The following is a 12500-nucleotide window of genomic DNA, read 5'->3' on the forward strand; positions in this document are numbered from 1 at the left end:
GGATAAAAATGAATTTTAGACGCAACTCAACGAGCTGTGCAATTTTTTGAACAGGCCTGCGGGCTACTCATGTGATCCTTGGGGGTTACCGGGTGCCTGCAGGCACCACGTTGGTGACGCCTGCTCTACTGTATACCATGCTCAAGTCAGGTTTTTTTTGTTTGCTGAGATACTTTGAACTGTTTATTTGTCACTGTTTTTTTTATATCTTAAGATGTTTTGACATTTCACTCCAAAATATTTATTTTATATTTTAATACAGTTAGACCTCATTCCTCAGTGAGTGATTTTTATTTCGTTAAATCATGTGTTAATCTGAATTTTGTCTCTGACTCATGCTATTGGGTTAGCGCCAACTCTAGAAATGAGTCAGTAAATCAGCAAAATATGTATTGAGGGCAGTGTGTTTCAAATCATTGTAAACCGTAAAAATTTGACTCTTTATAAAAGATGTCGGCAACTTCAGGCAACTTTTTCAGTTGTTAAAGGTACTACTTTAGAGATACAATGGAAGCACAATCAGTTACTCTTTCATTGTAATATCAGTTATGACAATTGTTGCAATAAATTACACTGTATTTTGTTCATATTAATTCAAATACATTAATTACAAACACATTGAATTACATCACAGAAAAATACATAAGAGGTTTGAAAATGAATGAATCTCTCTAAGTGCTGAGTTGAAGGCAACCAGACTTTGTTCTTGGTCAAAAGACGTTCTACTTTTCATCGCGAGGCTTCTTCAATTCAGAACTGCAGAACAATACAGTGCTATCATCCTTGCCTTGTATAACAGTCAAAACCTATTGTGCATTAAGACAGCTCAGTCAAGAAAACACTTTCTGTCACTGGCTGGACTAACACTACAGGTGGCTTTGCAGCAGCACTTGCTTTTGCATTGTCTAACTTGATCTTATTTTGGATCGCTTCTTTCTGGAAGAAAAAAAAAGAAAAAAAAAAAAAGAAAAATAGATGAGGTGAGGGCATGAACATCTTGTGACAAACGGCTGTAATAAGATGATACATTCAAATGCCAACAGCTTAAAATGCAGTATTTTTTCATGTACTGGGCCAGTGTGCAGTGAATAATCAGTTACATTGCTCATTTGTGTTAAAGAAGCCGTCATTGAGTTTCATACAGTGCCAGTGCTCTAATTTGACCCATTCCCTTTGAGTGCTCAAAAGGAATGTATTGACTGTTTTTTTCAGTCAATACATTTATTTATAACAATTAATTAGAACAATAGATTCTACCACATTAACCTAGTCAGGATGTGGCATCCAGATGTGCCTATGCAAGTGTAAAATATAACTTTTTTTTTTTTTTTATTGTTGTACACAACAATGGCAGCAGATGTCAGTGGTTGTCGTAACAGTATTGTACATGTAACTGTCCTGGTAATTATTTGTCTTTCCAGCTATGCTCTCTTAGAAGCCTTGTATATGGCAATAGGCCTCCAAGCTGGAGAAAAGGATGTAAAGGAACCAGAGTCCAAAGAGAAGGAGCGAAGTGAGGACTTTGGGAATCCGAGGGCCTCCCAGTTCCCCACCTATGGAAGGCCTTCGCCGTAGCATTAACACTCCCATGGACAGGAAAGCAAAAATGGTGAAGAGTGTGACAGAGAAGGCCAGTGAGCCTGGGTCCACTCGGAAAACTTTCCCTTTGACCTTCCAATATACTGCAGCCACGGTCCAGGCCACACCAATACCCAAAAACACATTAACTGCGTTGCTTCCTGTAACATTTCCCACACACGCGTCAGCATACTGGTCCTGAGTGGCTGCAACTTTACTGGCAAAGGTGTCTGAAGACAGAGTGATAAGAAAAAGATACATCGTTAAAGATAAAGATAAGATGGTTACAAAGTTAGTGTTGTTAAATATTTAAATCAAGTACACTGTTTTTTTCCCTTGGTTAAAATTATGAAATGAAACTGCTTTTATTTTTTTCTATTGGGCTATATTCACACCACTTCCAGCACTGCATTAAAAATCTGGCAAAAGCAAATGAAATGTGGACCTCTGCAATGAAAACAGTTGAGCCCAGGTTTTTTTCTTTTATGCACCGACCGTTACTGTTTAGGGGTGTGAAGTGAGCAAACTACACAGCTTGATAGCGTACAATGTGTCTTTGTATGTCAATAAATCCTTTCACAAGTAAAATCACTCACCAGGAAGTGAAGTCCCCAGTGCGACAAAAACCACTGCAGTGACGGTGTCTCTCAGGCCAACTGTGCAGCCAAAATGGGATGCAAGGTCTCCAATAATAGCGGTTAGGAAACCAATGACTGAGATTGACACAATGAAACATGCCCAGCCATTCCAGTACTCTGTCGGTGGGATGCACGCAAACAGGATCTTCCAGAACACACACAAAATGTGCATGAAATAGTCGAAGCAGTTTGGCATTTGCTGCTCCTGCCCTTCTTCTTCCTCACCTGTTTAAAGACATTTCAACAAAAGGCAAAAAAAAAAAAGGAAAACAAAATAGTCTTGAATAGATTTTAGAGTTTTTATCATTTGTTTCCAAAGCTCTCAGAGGGCTAATGCTGATCATGCTGAGAGTATCACTGTTTCCTTAAAAACAAAACAACCCAATCTTCAACACCAATCAGTTGAAGTTCAGAGATGCTGCAAAACCAGATGACCGTGGGTAATAAATGTTAGACAAAACATTAAATAGCTACTGACCTGCACTGACTGTAAATGCATCAAGGAACTGCTCTCTCCATGAGTGTGTTCCAACCACTAGTGCCAGATTGGTGTCCTTCAGCAGCTTGTCAACAGTGTTCTGTTATAACAAATTAGATACGTCAATAGTGGATCATTCCTGGTCATTGCTCATATTATTAATAGGTTAATAGGAAATGTTTCACATGTTGTTTCAAAGTCTGTGTCTGTAATTGTTTTTTGCATATGTGTATATAAATACATGCAAAAATACTATGCAAAAACAACATTTTATATATATATATATATATATATATATATATATATATATATATATATATATACATATACATATATATATATTGTTTACATATGTATGAAAAGATATATATGTGAAAATTCCTAGACTAGAACAAACACTAAACAAACCCATTTTCAGACATTTAGAAAACACAAACCTTCCCTAAACACACCTCAAGACAAGATGCATCAGAAAAGTTTGGAACTTTTATATCACTGTGTCACATAACAGTTCTATAAATGAAAAGACAGGTTATCCCATCACACAGCATGCTGGCAGAAACCGTACCTGGTCTAGTACTCCATTGGGAGACTATGTATAAAGATAACGCAAGATAGTTAATGAACCCAGACACGTCTTTTTTACAACTTCAAAACAGTTTTTTCTGTAGTTATGACTGCAAGACGAAAAAGGGGAGACATCTCAAATTAGCTTCATTTGTTTATAAAGTGTTAATTGACAAGAGACAAAACAAAAAAATGCTGTAGTTTGGAATCAATTCTAAAATGGAGCAAGCTGGGAATTGGGCTCCTTTAAAGAATAAGCAAACTCCACACAAAAGGGCCCCATACCGAGGGCTTATCACTGCACCACACTGATGATAATGGTGGCAAAATAATTGTGGTTCATAATTTCCACACCAAATTCTGTGGAACTGTCAACCTTTCTCTATCCGTATCCTTCTATCTGAAGCGAATCCACACCTTAAATTCACAGGACTCCTCGATCATGACCTCCAGTTTGCTGTGCTCTCCTAGAATGGGTTTGCCCATTTCAGAGATTCTCCGTGCCTCTTCCTCCTCAGGGGTGGGATGTCCTGGAAAAGACAGGAGACAGCAGGTCATCATATTTTCATTGCATGCGCAAAACGAAGATTCTGAAATGCGACAAACACAGGCCCAGATCAGAGACATAAGGATGGAAGAAAAGTGTTTCATATTCTGCACACAGATATGAGTATGAATTTTAGAGGAACAGTTTTTTTTAATACATTTTTTTTTCAGATGACTTTAATATTTATTAACTTGTAATAAGGTTTGTTGTTCATCATCACGAAAGATGTGTCCCTCAAACTGCTGTCTCTGGCTCTCTACCCTAAAATGGAGTCATAATTCACCCTCAAATGGGAACTGTCTACAATCCCAGAGGTCGTGCCACATGATTTATCAAAGTCAACATGCACAAAAACAACCAATAGCAAGAAAAAGACACGAAAAACAGAAGCTGAAGCTCAAGAGTGTTAGAGTGCCAATTAAAGAAGAAGTTGTGTTTATGGTACCTCTTAAGGAGTGGTACAGAAATATCAGGGTAAACTAAAAATGAAACTGTCTTCTGAAAATAAACAAAGACAACGTGATGAACGTGTGGAGATTTTCTGCTGTGGGGTCTACTTTAAACCAGTTTTCAACAGTATCACTTCAGAGGTCACGCCACATGATTCGTCAAAGCCAACATGCACGTAACAACCAAGCACCAAAAAAAGGGAACATCTTGAACTAAAATGAGCAGTTTTTCCTCTAAGTAGAGGCTTGTTTACGGCCTCTGCTCAGAAACAAATGCTGTTCATAGTGGTAGTAAAAGATCAGGGTACACTAAAAAGAAAACTATGTCTTCTGAAATGCTTGGGGGTCTAGACCAAAATTTTCAACACTATCATTTTAATATCTCAGCAGACACCAAAGCACACCCAAACCATCTTACCCTGGTTTAGCAGCAGTGCTGTAGAGACAGACAGACAGTTTTTCAATACACTGAAAATTTACGTTATTCTCAGGCTCTAAACATTAAAAGTAGCAAATATAATTCTATTTTTATTTTCTATTTTATATAAATATAAAATAGCAAAAAGACACAGAATAGTGCCTGACTCAATGTCCACTTTTCCAAAGATATCCAAAGCATTTCAAACATATGAAAAGCATATTATTGGGTTACATTTGAAGCAAGAAACAAAAAAAGTATATTCTCACTTTGGCAGTAGTGTGTGTGGTGCCATACACATCACAGACAAAGTCTATCTGTTCTAATGGTAGGCTTTTTTTTTTTTTTTTACCTTGCTGGATGTAGCTGTGAGAAGCTTGAAGGCTGCTAAACTGTGTTCATTAAAAAATTTCATCGATCCTTGTGTTATTGTTTTACAAAGTCCCTTTGACCACAGTGTCACCCCCCCCCCCCCCCCCCCCCCCCCCCCCCCACACACACACACACACACACACACACACACACACACACACACACACACACACACACAATCTCTCTCCTTCTCTCACATATACACACTAACCAGAGATTCCTCGCTTCAGCCACTTGGGGTCCTCCAGTATGATGAAGAAGTTTTCCTGCTTCTCATACTCTTCTACATTTATTATACGCACTTTTAAAATCTGACTGAAACATACAAGCATGCATCCAAAGAAACATACACAAAGAGAAAAACAAACACAGTTAATTATGTAAAAAAGAAAGAAAAAGAAAAGCATCTATACATATCATCTAACCATTACTTTCAGCAATCCAGATCAAATAAATCATCACAGCTTTGTCACAATGTTTTGTTAATATAACAAGCTACTTTTTTATTTATACAAACTAGTTAAGTTTGTGGAAACTTCAAGTTTCTGGCATAAAAAACAAAAACAAAACATGACTGCGCAATGCTACATAATTGAGTCCTCCACTAAGTGTGCAATTGGTCCACGTGCAAACACAACTTATACAACCTGAAAATTTAATGGGAAGATGATCTGTCAACTTGCATTGAGTGACTAGAGATTCCCACACCTGATCAGGCGTTAGATTATCTTTGGGTGTCAGTCATCATGGACTGTAACTCTCTAACAGGATGTCCTCACCCTGTGGAACGTGACTGCTAACCCATAGTAATCTTTCAAACACCTTACACTAAATGATTAATGGCCTGAGGTACAGCACTGAAGTTGATTTTTGTTTAGGTTGCTTCTTGAAAAACTATACATATATATATATATATATATATATATATATACATATATATATATATATATATATATATATATATGTATATATATATGTATATGTATATATATATGTATATGTACATATGTATATGTATATATGTACATATGTATATATATATATATATATGTTCATATGTATATATATATATATATATATGTACATATGTACATATATATATAAACCTCGAGCAGACCCTGGCTCAGGAGGGCAGCCATCTGCTTTGACCAGTTGGGGTGAAAAAAAATATAAGACACAGTACACATATATATATATATATATATATGTACATATATATATATATATATATATATATATATATATATATATATATATATATATATACATATATATATATATATATATATATATATACATATATATATATATATATGTACATATATATATATATATACATATATACATATATGTACATATATATATATATACATATATACATATATATATATATACATATATATATATATATATATATATATATATATATATATATATATATACATATGTACATATATACATATATATATATATACATACATATGTACATATATATACATATATATATATATACATATGTACATATATATACATATATACATATATATATACATATGTACATATATATGTACATATATATATATATATATATATATATATGTATATATATATATATATATATATATGTACATATGTATGTATATATGTACATATATGTGTATATATATATATATATATATATATATATATATATATATATATATATATATATATATATATGTACTGTGTCTTATATTTTTTTTCACCCCAACTGGTCAAAGCAGATGGCTGCCCTCCTGAGCCAGGGTCTGCTCGAGGTTTCTCCTCACTGGTGTGTTTTTCCTGGCCACTGTCACTTTAAGGTTGCACTTGAGGGATCTGTTGGTTCTCTCTTTATATTGTTAAGTCTCTACAAGTGATTTGCTGCTTTATGAATAAAAGTTGATTGAAAGATTGATTCATTGATTGTTACAGTAGCCACGCTAATCTTTAGTATCAGACAAGCAAAGCATCTTAAAAAATAGGATTTTTTGTAAATTTCTCTCACCTGGTCTGTTCATTGGTAAATTCCAGCTCTCCTCTGGTCTCCTCATAGTCCACCCCTGCCTTGGCACTGCCATCTTCCGTATGGTATGGCACAGCCACGGTGCCCCTGCAGCCCGAGTTTCTCACCACTGACACTATCAGCGTGCCCGTGCTTTCACTCACCCGGAGCACTTGCTGGCCAAAGGTGAAGATGCCAGCATGGTCATCATCTAAGATAGTGATGGTTGCCACCTGAGGATCTACTAGTCTACCTCTGGGTGGACTCCCTGTGCCTATATTACCCTCTTCCTCTAATCTCAGGTTCTGGAGGCGAACAAAGAAGTGCTCGTCTTCTTCAAAGATGTCATCATCCAAGATATTAACCTGAGAAGCACATCCTTAAATAGATTATCCAACTCATGAAAACAGAAATAATGGTAATTGTGCAAACGATTGCAAAGGAAAATGGGTTTGAACCTGATCAAAATAAATGGCTGGTAATTTGATCTCCTCTTGCTTACCTTTATCTCTTTTCGAGTCTCTCCAGGCTTAAATACCAGTGTTCCCTGGCTGAATTCAAAGTCTGCACCGGCATTGGCAGACCCATTTTCTGTACAGTAGTCCACAAAGAAAGTGTTCTGTCCTGTGCCTCCGTCAAGAACCACACCGAGGATGAGAGATCCACAGTTCTCTATGCACTGGTACTGTGCACTTTCGAAGCATATGTGCGAGCATGTGGCCAGGTCATCCTCCTGCCCAGTGCGACGTGTGTGCTCAGCAGCATGTTTCCTTAGTATGTTCCCAGCACCAATCATCATTCGTGTCGCCTGAACCCGGTAAAAGGCGCGACTTTTCTTCTGGTGGACCAGGGCAGAATAGTTGGCCATCTCAATGAGCTGGTCCAGATCTTTGTCTGGGTGTTTCTCCTTCAGGTCTTTCAGGATTCTTACCACCTGTCCAAATAATGAAACCAATAAATATTAGAAAAGTATCTTTTAGAGCTGATTTTAGACTTTTAATTTTTACACGTTGAAGCTTGTAATGGACTTGCCCCTTCTTATTGACCTAAGGTTCTGACTGTTGACCATGACCATGTCAAGGCTTTGAGGGCATGCAACCAATGTTTATTCCAAGTGTCTGACTTTATAAATATAAGAAAGTAATGCAACAGCTTAAATTATGTCTGCATAGTCTAGATGAACAGCGTGCAGAGTCTGGTTGGTTTTCAATCCAATAAACAATCTGCTTGTAGTAAGGCCTATAACATATTGCTAAGGACACCTGGAAGTTGACTTTACAGACCAGCAGGAATTTGTTCTAAGAAAAAAAAAAACATTTAAAAGTTCTGCTGCTTAGTTTCCAGATACAACATCCTGCTGGTAAAATCCACTGTCTGCAGTCATTTGTTTCTAACTCCTGCCTGAATTATACTAGCCACAGGTAAATGTCTATTCCCCTTTTAATTTAAAAAAGTAAACAAGACATAAATAATCTGTTTGAGTGCTTCACATGTTAAAAATAGTTTTGTGTCTTTCCATCTTTCCATACTTGCTAATATTTCTGAGTTCACTTTATGACAACAATGCTACAGTAGTTTTTCTCATCTTTTGAAAACTATGTCTTTAACCCCAAAGGTTGACAAACATTCAATGTTCTTACAAAAAGCACCAAATGATAAAACAATATTAGAAAGTGCTATGTATTGACAGAATTCTTCATTGGTTGTTGGTATGTTTAGTATTCTATGATTCAAATTCTTACCTCATCCTTGCTCTGGTCTAGTTCATTGCCTGTCTGTACAGAGACTGTAACACTGGAGGGGTTTCCAGGGCATGACATGCTATCCGCCATCTTTCCATCCATGATCACATCAATGCCATTGGGAGCGAGGTCGCCTTCCATTTCCACTACAATGCCATGTCGTTTGTCAGCACGGTAACGCTTGTGCATGTATTTATAAAAGAGTAGGCGACGGTCAGCAATCCAAGCCAAGATAACACATACAGGAAAATAGAGCAGTGTCACTGCAGCCTCCCACACCTGGTAATATAGGCAGTTTAAGTATCATATAGCAAAAGCTCTATTGTATGTAATTTTTACAAATTCTTAGATCCAAGTAAGATCTGTTAGAAACCCACCTCCACAATCCCAGGTGAGATAACGGCCAGTATGAGGTAGAGCCAGATATAGGCAAATATACTCCAGAAGGCAGTGATAAAGAACACTCGGAGGTGTTTGATCTTGCGAGATTCTCCATCAGGGATGACCCATACGCACAGACCTATTATCACAAACATGTTGAAGGCTGCACTGCCCACAATTGTTCCAGGGCCAAGCTCCCCCGCATGAAAGTTGTGGCCACACACCTGTTAAAAACAAACAAACAAACAAACAAACAAAAAACAGCTGGTAAATAATAGGACTATATTCTTTCCATTCCAGAGACAGTTTTCTTTTGTAACAACGTTTTGAAGAATGTAAATGTCTTCTATACCTCAATGACAGAAAGCAGGATCTCAGGGGCAGACGAGCCAAGGGCCATTAGAGTGAGGTTAGACACTGTCTCATTCCAAATCCTCACTGTTGTAACTGTTGTTTCACCATTGGACTTTTTAATGGTCACCTCTTTCTCCTAGTTTGAAAAAAAGGCCAAGTTCCAATTATTTCAACCCCATCAACATGACAGTTTCTGGGTAAGATTTACAATTTGGCTATAAGTGCCATTTTATTCAAAACTCCCTGATTCTGCATGAAGAGAATAATAAATAAATAAATAAATAAGTCATCGTATGCCCTTGTTTGGCCTTTGCCAAACATCGACCTAGATCTTATGATGCATCTCCCTTTACTCTTGTCTACTCTCTTTCGTCCTGTCATTGTCCTACTTCTTCCTGGCGAATCTCTTTCTCTGCATACACTTCTGAACTTACTCATTCCACCACCAAGTCTTCTCATCTACTTTCTTTCCAGATAACATCAGCAAACAAATTGATGTTTGGATTAATATACTGGAAATGTAACTTCTTAGGAAAGGGAGAACTATTATTCCTTGACACAGGTATAATAAGACCACAATACCTGGTGAATTTGTATTTTAATTGGGCACAGAAAACCCCAAACGCAAGTAGAACTGATGTCTATAACAGACAATGATCAGAAAAGTAATTTTCCTAAGATAAAGGTGAATAACAGAATGGTGATTTTGTTTTCTGTAAATACGAAGATTGACCGTACCTGAGAGGTGATGACTTCGATGGATGCCATGAAGCGATCAGCAAGGATTGACACACCAAGGAACATGTACATGAGACAAGAGAAGTAGACAATAGCCCTCCCTGCCTGCTCTCCCACTGGCGGATTAAGTGGCAACCACACTGGAAGCATAATACCGGGCCTGCACACCACAACCCCTGAGCATGTCCGTTTACTAGAACCGGTTAAATTAGCAGAAGATTGATGCAGCTCAGGGTCAGGTGCTCGCTGTACAACCTGTGGCTGCAAGGGGGTAGAGGGGTGGGCCAGGAGGACAAAGGAGAAGGTGAGGTAAAGGATGGGGTAAAGGTGAACACGAAGGATTCTCATCATGTCCCTGAGTAAGGATGTCAACGGGGAGGACACTGGGTCAGGGGACTCTCCTGAAAGAACAAGGAAAGACAAAGCATACAGTCAGTTGTTATGCCTAGTGAGCTTCCGCTTCCTCTTCATTCACACCACCGTGTCAACCTGGTTAATCAGTGATTATGGTGAAGGACATTCAAATTCAATTTCTGGAGTAATAGTTTGGAAATGTCAGAAATGACCAGACGGATAGGACTGCAATGTGCAAATTTATGCTGCAGCATAAAGTGAACGAGGACACCGGAGCGCCCGAATGAAGACAGGCCGCAAGCGACCGTCCGGCTCGTATGGACGGCTTGTGGCTGCCGATGCTTGTACAAGCAGTGCCAGATAGTCTTTTTGATGAACTATAAAACCATTAACTATATGTTGATGAAGAAGATCCTGAAAACACATACAACACACGTTCAATTTAATCTGCTTAATAAGCTCCATAAACTACCTTGAAGCACATTGCCATTAAACAGCAATCTTAAGTATTATCCATGATCGAGGTTAGGATTTAGACTTCTTGTATTATCCTTTCAGTTTTGTCCAAGTTTGTCTCTCTTATTTCTGGGTTCCAAAGCTGGAAATTTACTCTGTCCAATGAGTCATTTTAAGCAGTGGTCTGATGTGATAATCAGCCATATTAGGTTCAGGAAAGTTCTTGAAGAGTGCAGCACATAGTTAGTAATGATAGCGGTGGTTATTGTTGGTTTCCATCCCACAGTCATCAATAGAAATCTTGTAATTACCATGAAAAAAGTAAACCATGCGACCGGTAGGCAATCCAAATGACCTCTAAATCTGTGCTGCTGTTAAACGTATCGTTCTCTAATTACTGAACCCTAGTAGTAAGAATGACTAGGCGCTAATTTGCATTTCAGGAAAGGCCTAAGATAGTGGATTGGCAACATCCTGCTGGAAAGCATGGAATTTCAAATGGTTCTGTCACTTTATGATTAACCGACGGCAACAGTCAACATTTTGTTTTTATCATTTCTAATCTTATCCGTATGCCCCCAAAGGCTCAAGTGACAGCAGTACTTGGAAATACATAATATATAATTTACTCATTAGGAGACAGTAAATTGATACGTGAATAATTGTGCACCTCGGCAAAGTGAACAAGGCAGATTGCATTTGGGTGTGCATATAAAGCAGAATGGTAGAAAGCTATTAAGTCTTCCTGTGCTCCTCCCTCCTAAGCCACCACCTCCACTCCTCCAGTACAGGTGACACGACACTATTGTGCTTCATGAGTTGAAACAGATACTGGGGTGCTGCATCTTTGATGCAGCCTGAGCTCTGCCAGCTCATTATGGAGTCGTGATTCAGAAACAGCACAGAGGGCTCGCCGCATCACATTTCACTTTCCAAGGCCTGCTATGGTTACCACGACCTCAGACAGAGGGCCATTTTACACCATCTGCTGCTCAGGGCGGAAGGTCTCACCAAAAATAACTCAACAACAAAATAACAACAATAGAATAGAGCCTGCAGTGTAATATGCCAGTTGAATAAATATAACGCAAACTTAATAAGACATTCAATTGTTAGAATGTGTGATGTTTAAATGAAATGAAATTAAGCTTCTGTTTGGTCTCTTCACATTTTCATCACTGTTCACCCACTTATGATGTAGCAAAACCCATGCGGGCAAACAGAGCTTGAAGATACAATACAAATGCATTACTGATTATTGTGTTCAGCTAAATATAGCAGATCTTTCATGTGAACTGGAGGTTAAACTAGGAATTATATGGTAAAACATAATAATTAATGATTTATATTGCACTGCCTTTGACTTTGACCAGTAGACACCTACAGTTTTTGTTGTTGTTGTTGT

At 37.8% G+C, this 12500-nt stretch overlaps 1 protein-coding gene across 4 annotated transcripts in view; it reads right to left on the reverse strand.

Annotated features, from left to right (window-relative positions):
- Positions 1-514: 514 nt before the first annotated feature.
- Positions 515-12500, reverse strand: part of LOC142884395 (sodium/calcium exchanger 2-like) — a 23446-nt gene continuing 11460 nt past the window's right edge. For 2 of the 4 annotated variants that reach the window (XM_076019950.1, XM_076019951.1), the window contains 11 exons: positions 10286-10686; positions 9546-9683; positions 9190-9417; positions 8813-9091; positions 7573-8004; positions 7074-7435; positions 5259-5362; positions 3679-3791; positions 2695-2794; positions 2175-2441; positions 1242-1808 (listed from right to left, as the gene is read on the reverse strand). In XM_076019950.1, the coding sequence (XP_075876065.1) occupies positions 1432-1808; positions 2175-2441; positions 2695-2794; positions 3679-3791; positions 5259-5362; positions 7074-7435; positions 7573-8004; positions 8813-9091; positions 9190-9417; positions 9546-9683; positions 10286-10686 (2801 nt within the window). In that variant the 3' untranslated portion in view covers positions 1242-1431. Of the gene's footprint in view, positions 937-1241; positions 1809-2174; positions 2442-2694; positions 2795-3678; positions 3792-5258; positions 5363-7073; positions 7436-7572; positions 8005-8812; positions 9092-9189; positions 9418-9545; positions 9684-10285; positions 10687-12500 lie in introns of those variants that run through there. The other 2 variants (XM_076019952.1, XM_076019955.1) reach the window with 2 other exon arrangements.

Source organism: Nelusetta ayraudi, unplaced genomic scaffold, assembly GCF_046127955.1.
Source record: "Nelusetta ayraudi isolate G7.1 ecotype Tasmania unplaced genomic scaffold, CSIRO-AGI_Nayr_v1 ptg000011l, whole genome shotgun sequence".
In the NCBI taxonomy this organism is placed as follows: domain Eukaryota; kingdom Metazoa; phylum Chordata; class Actinopteri; order Tetraodontiformes; family Monacanthidae; genus Nelusetta; species Nelusetta ayraudi.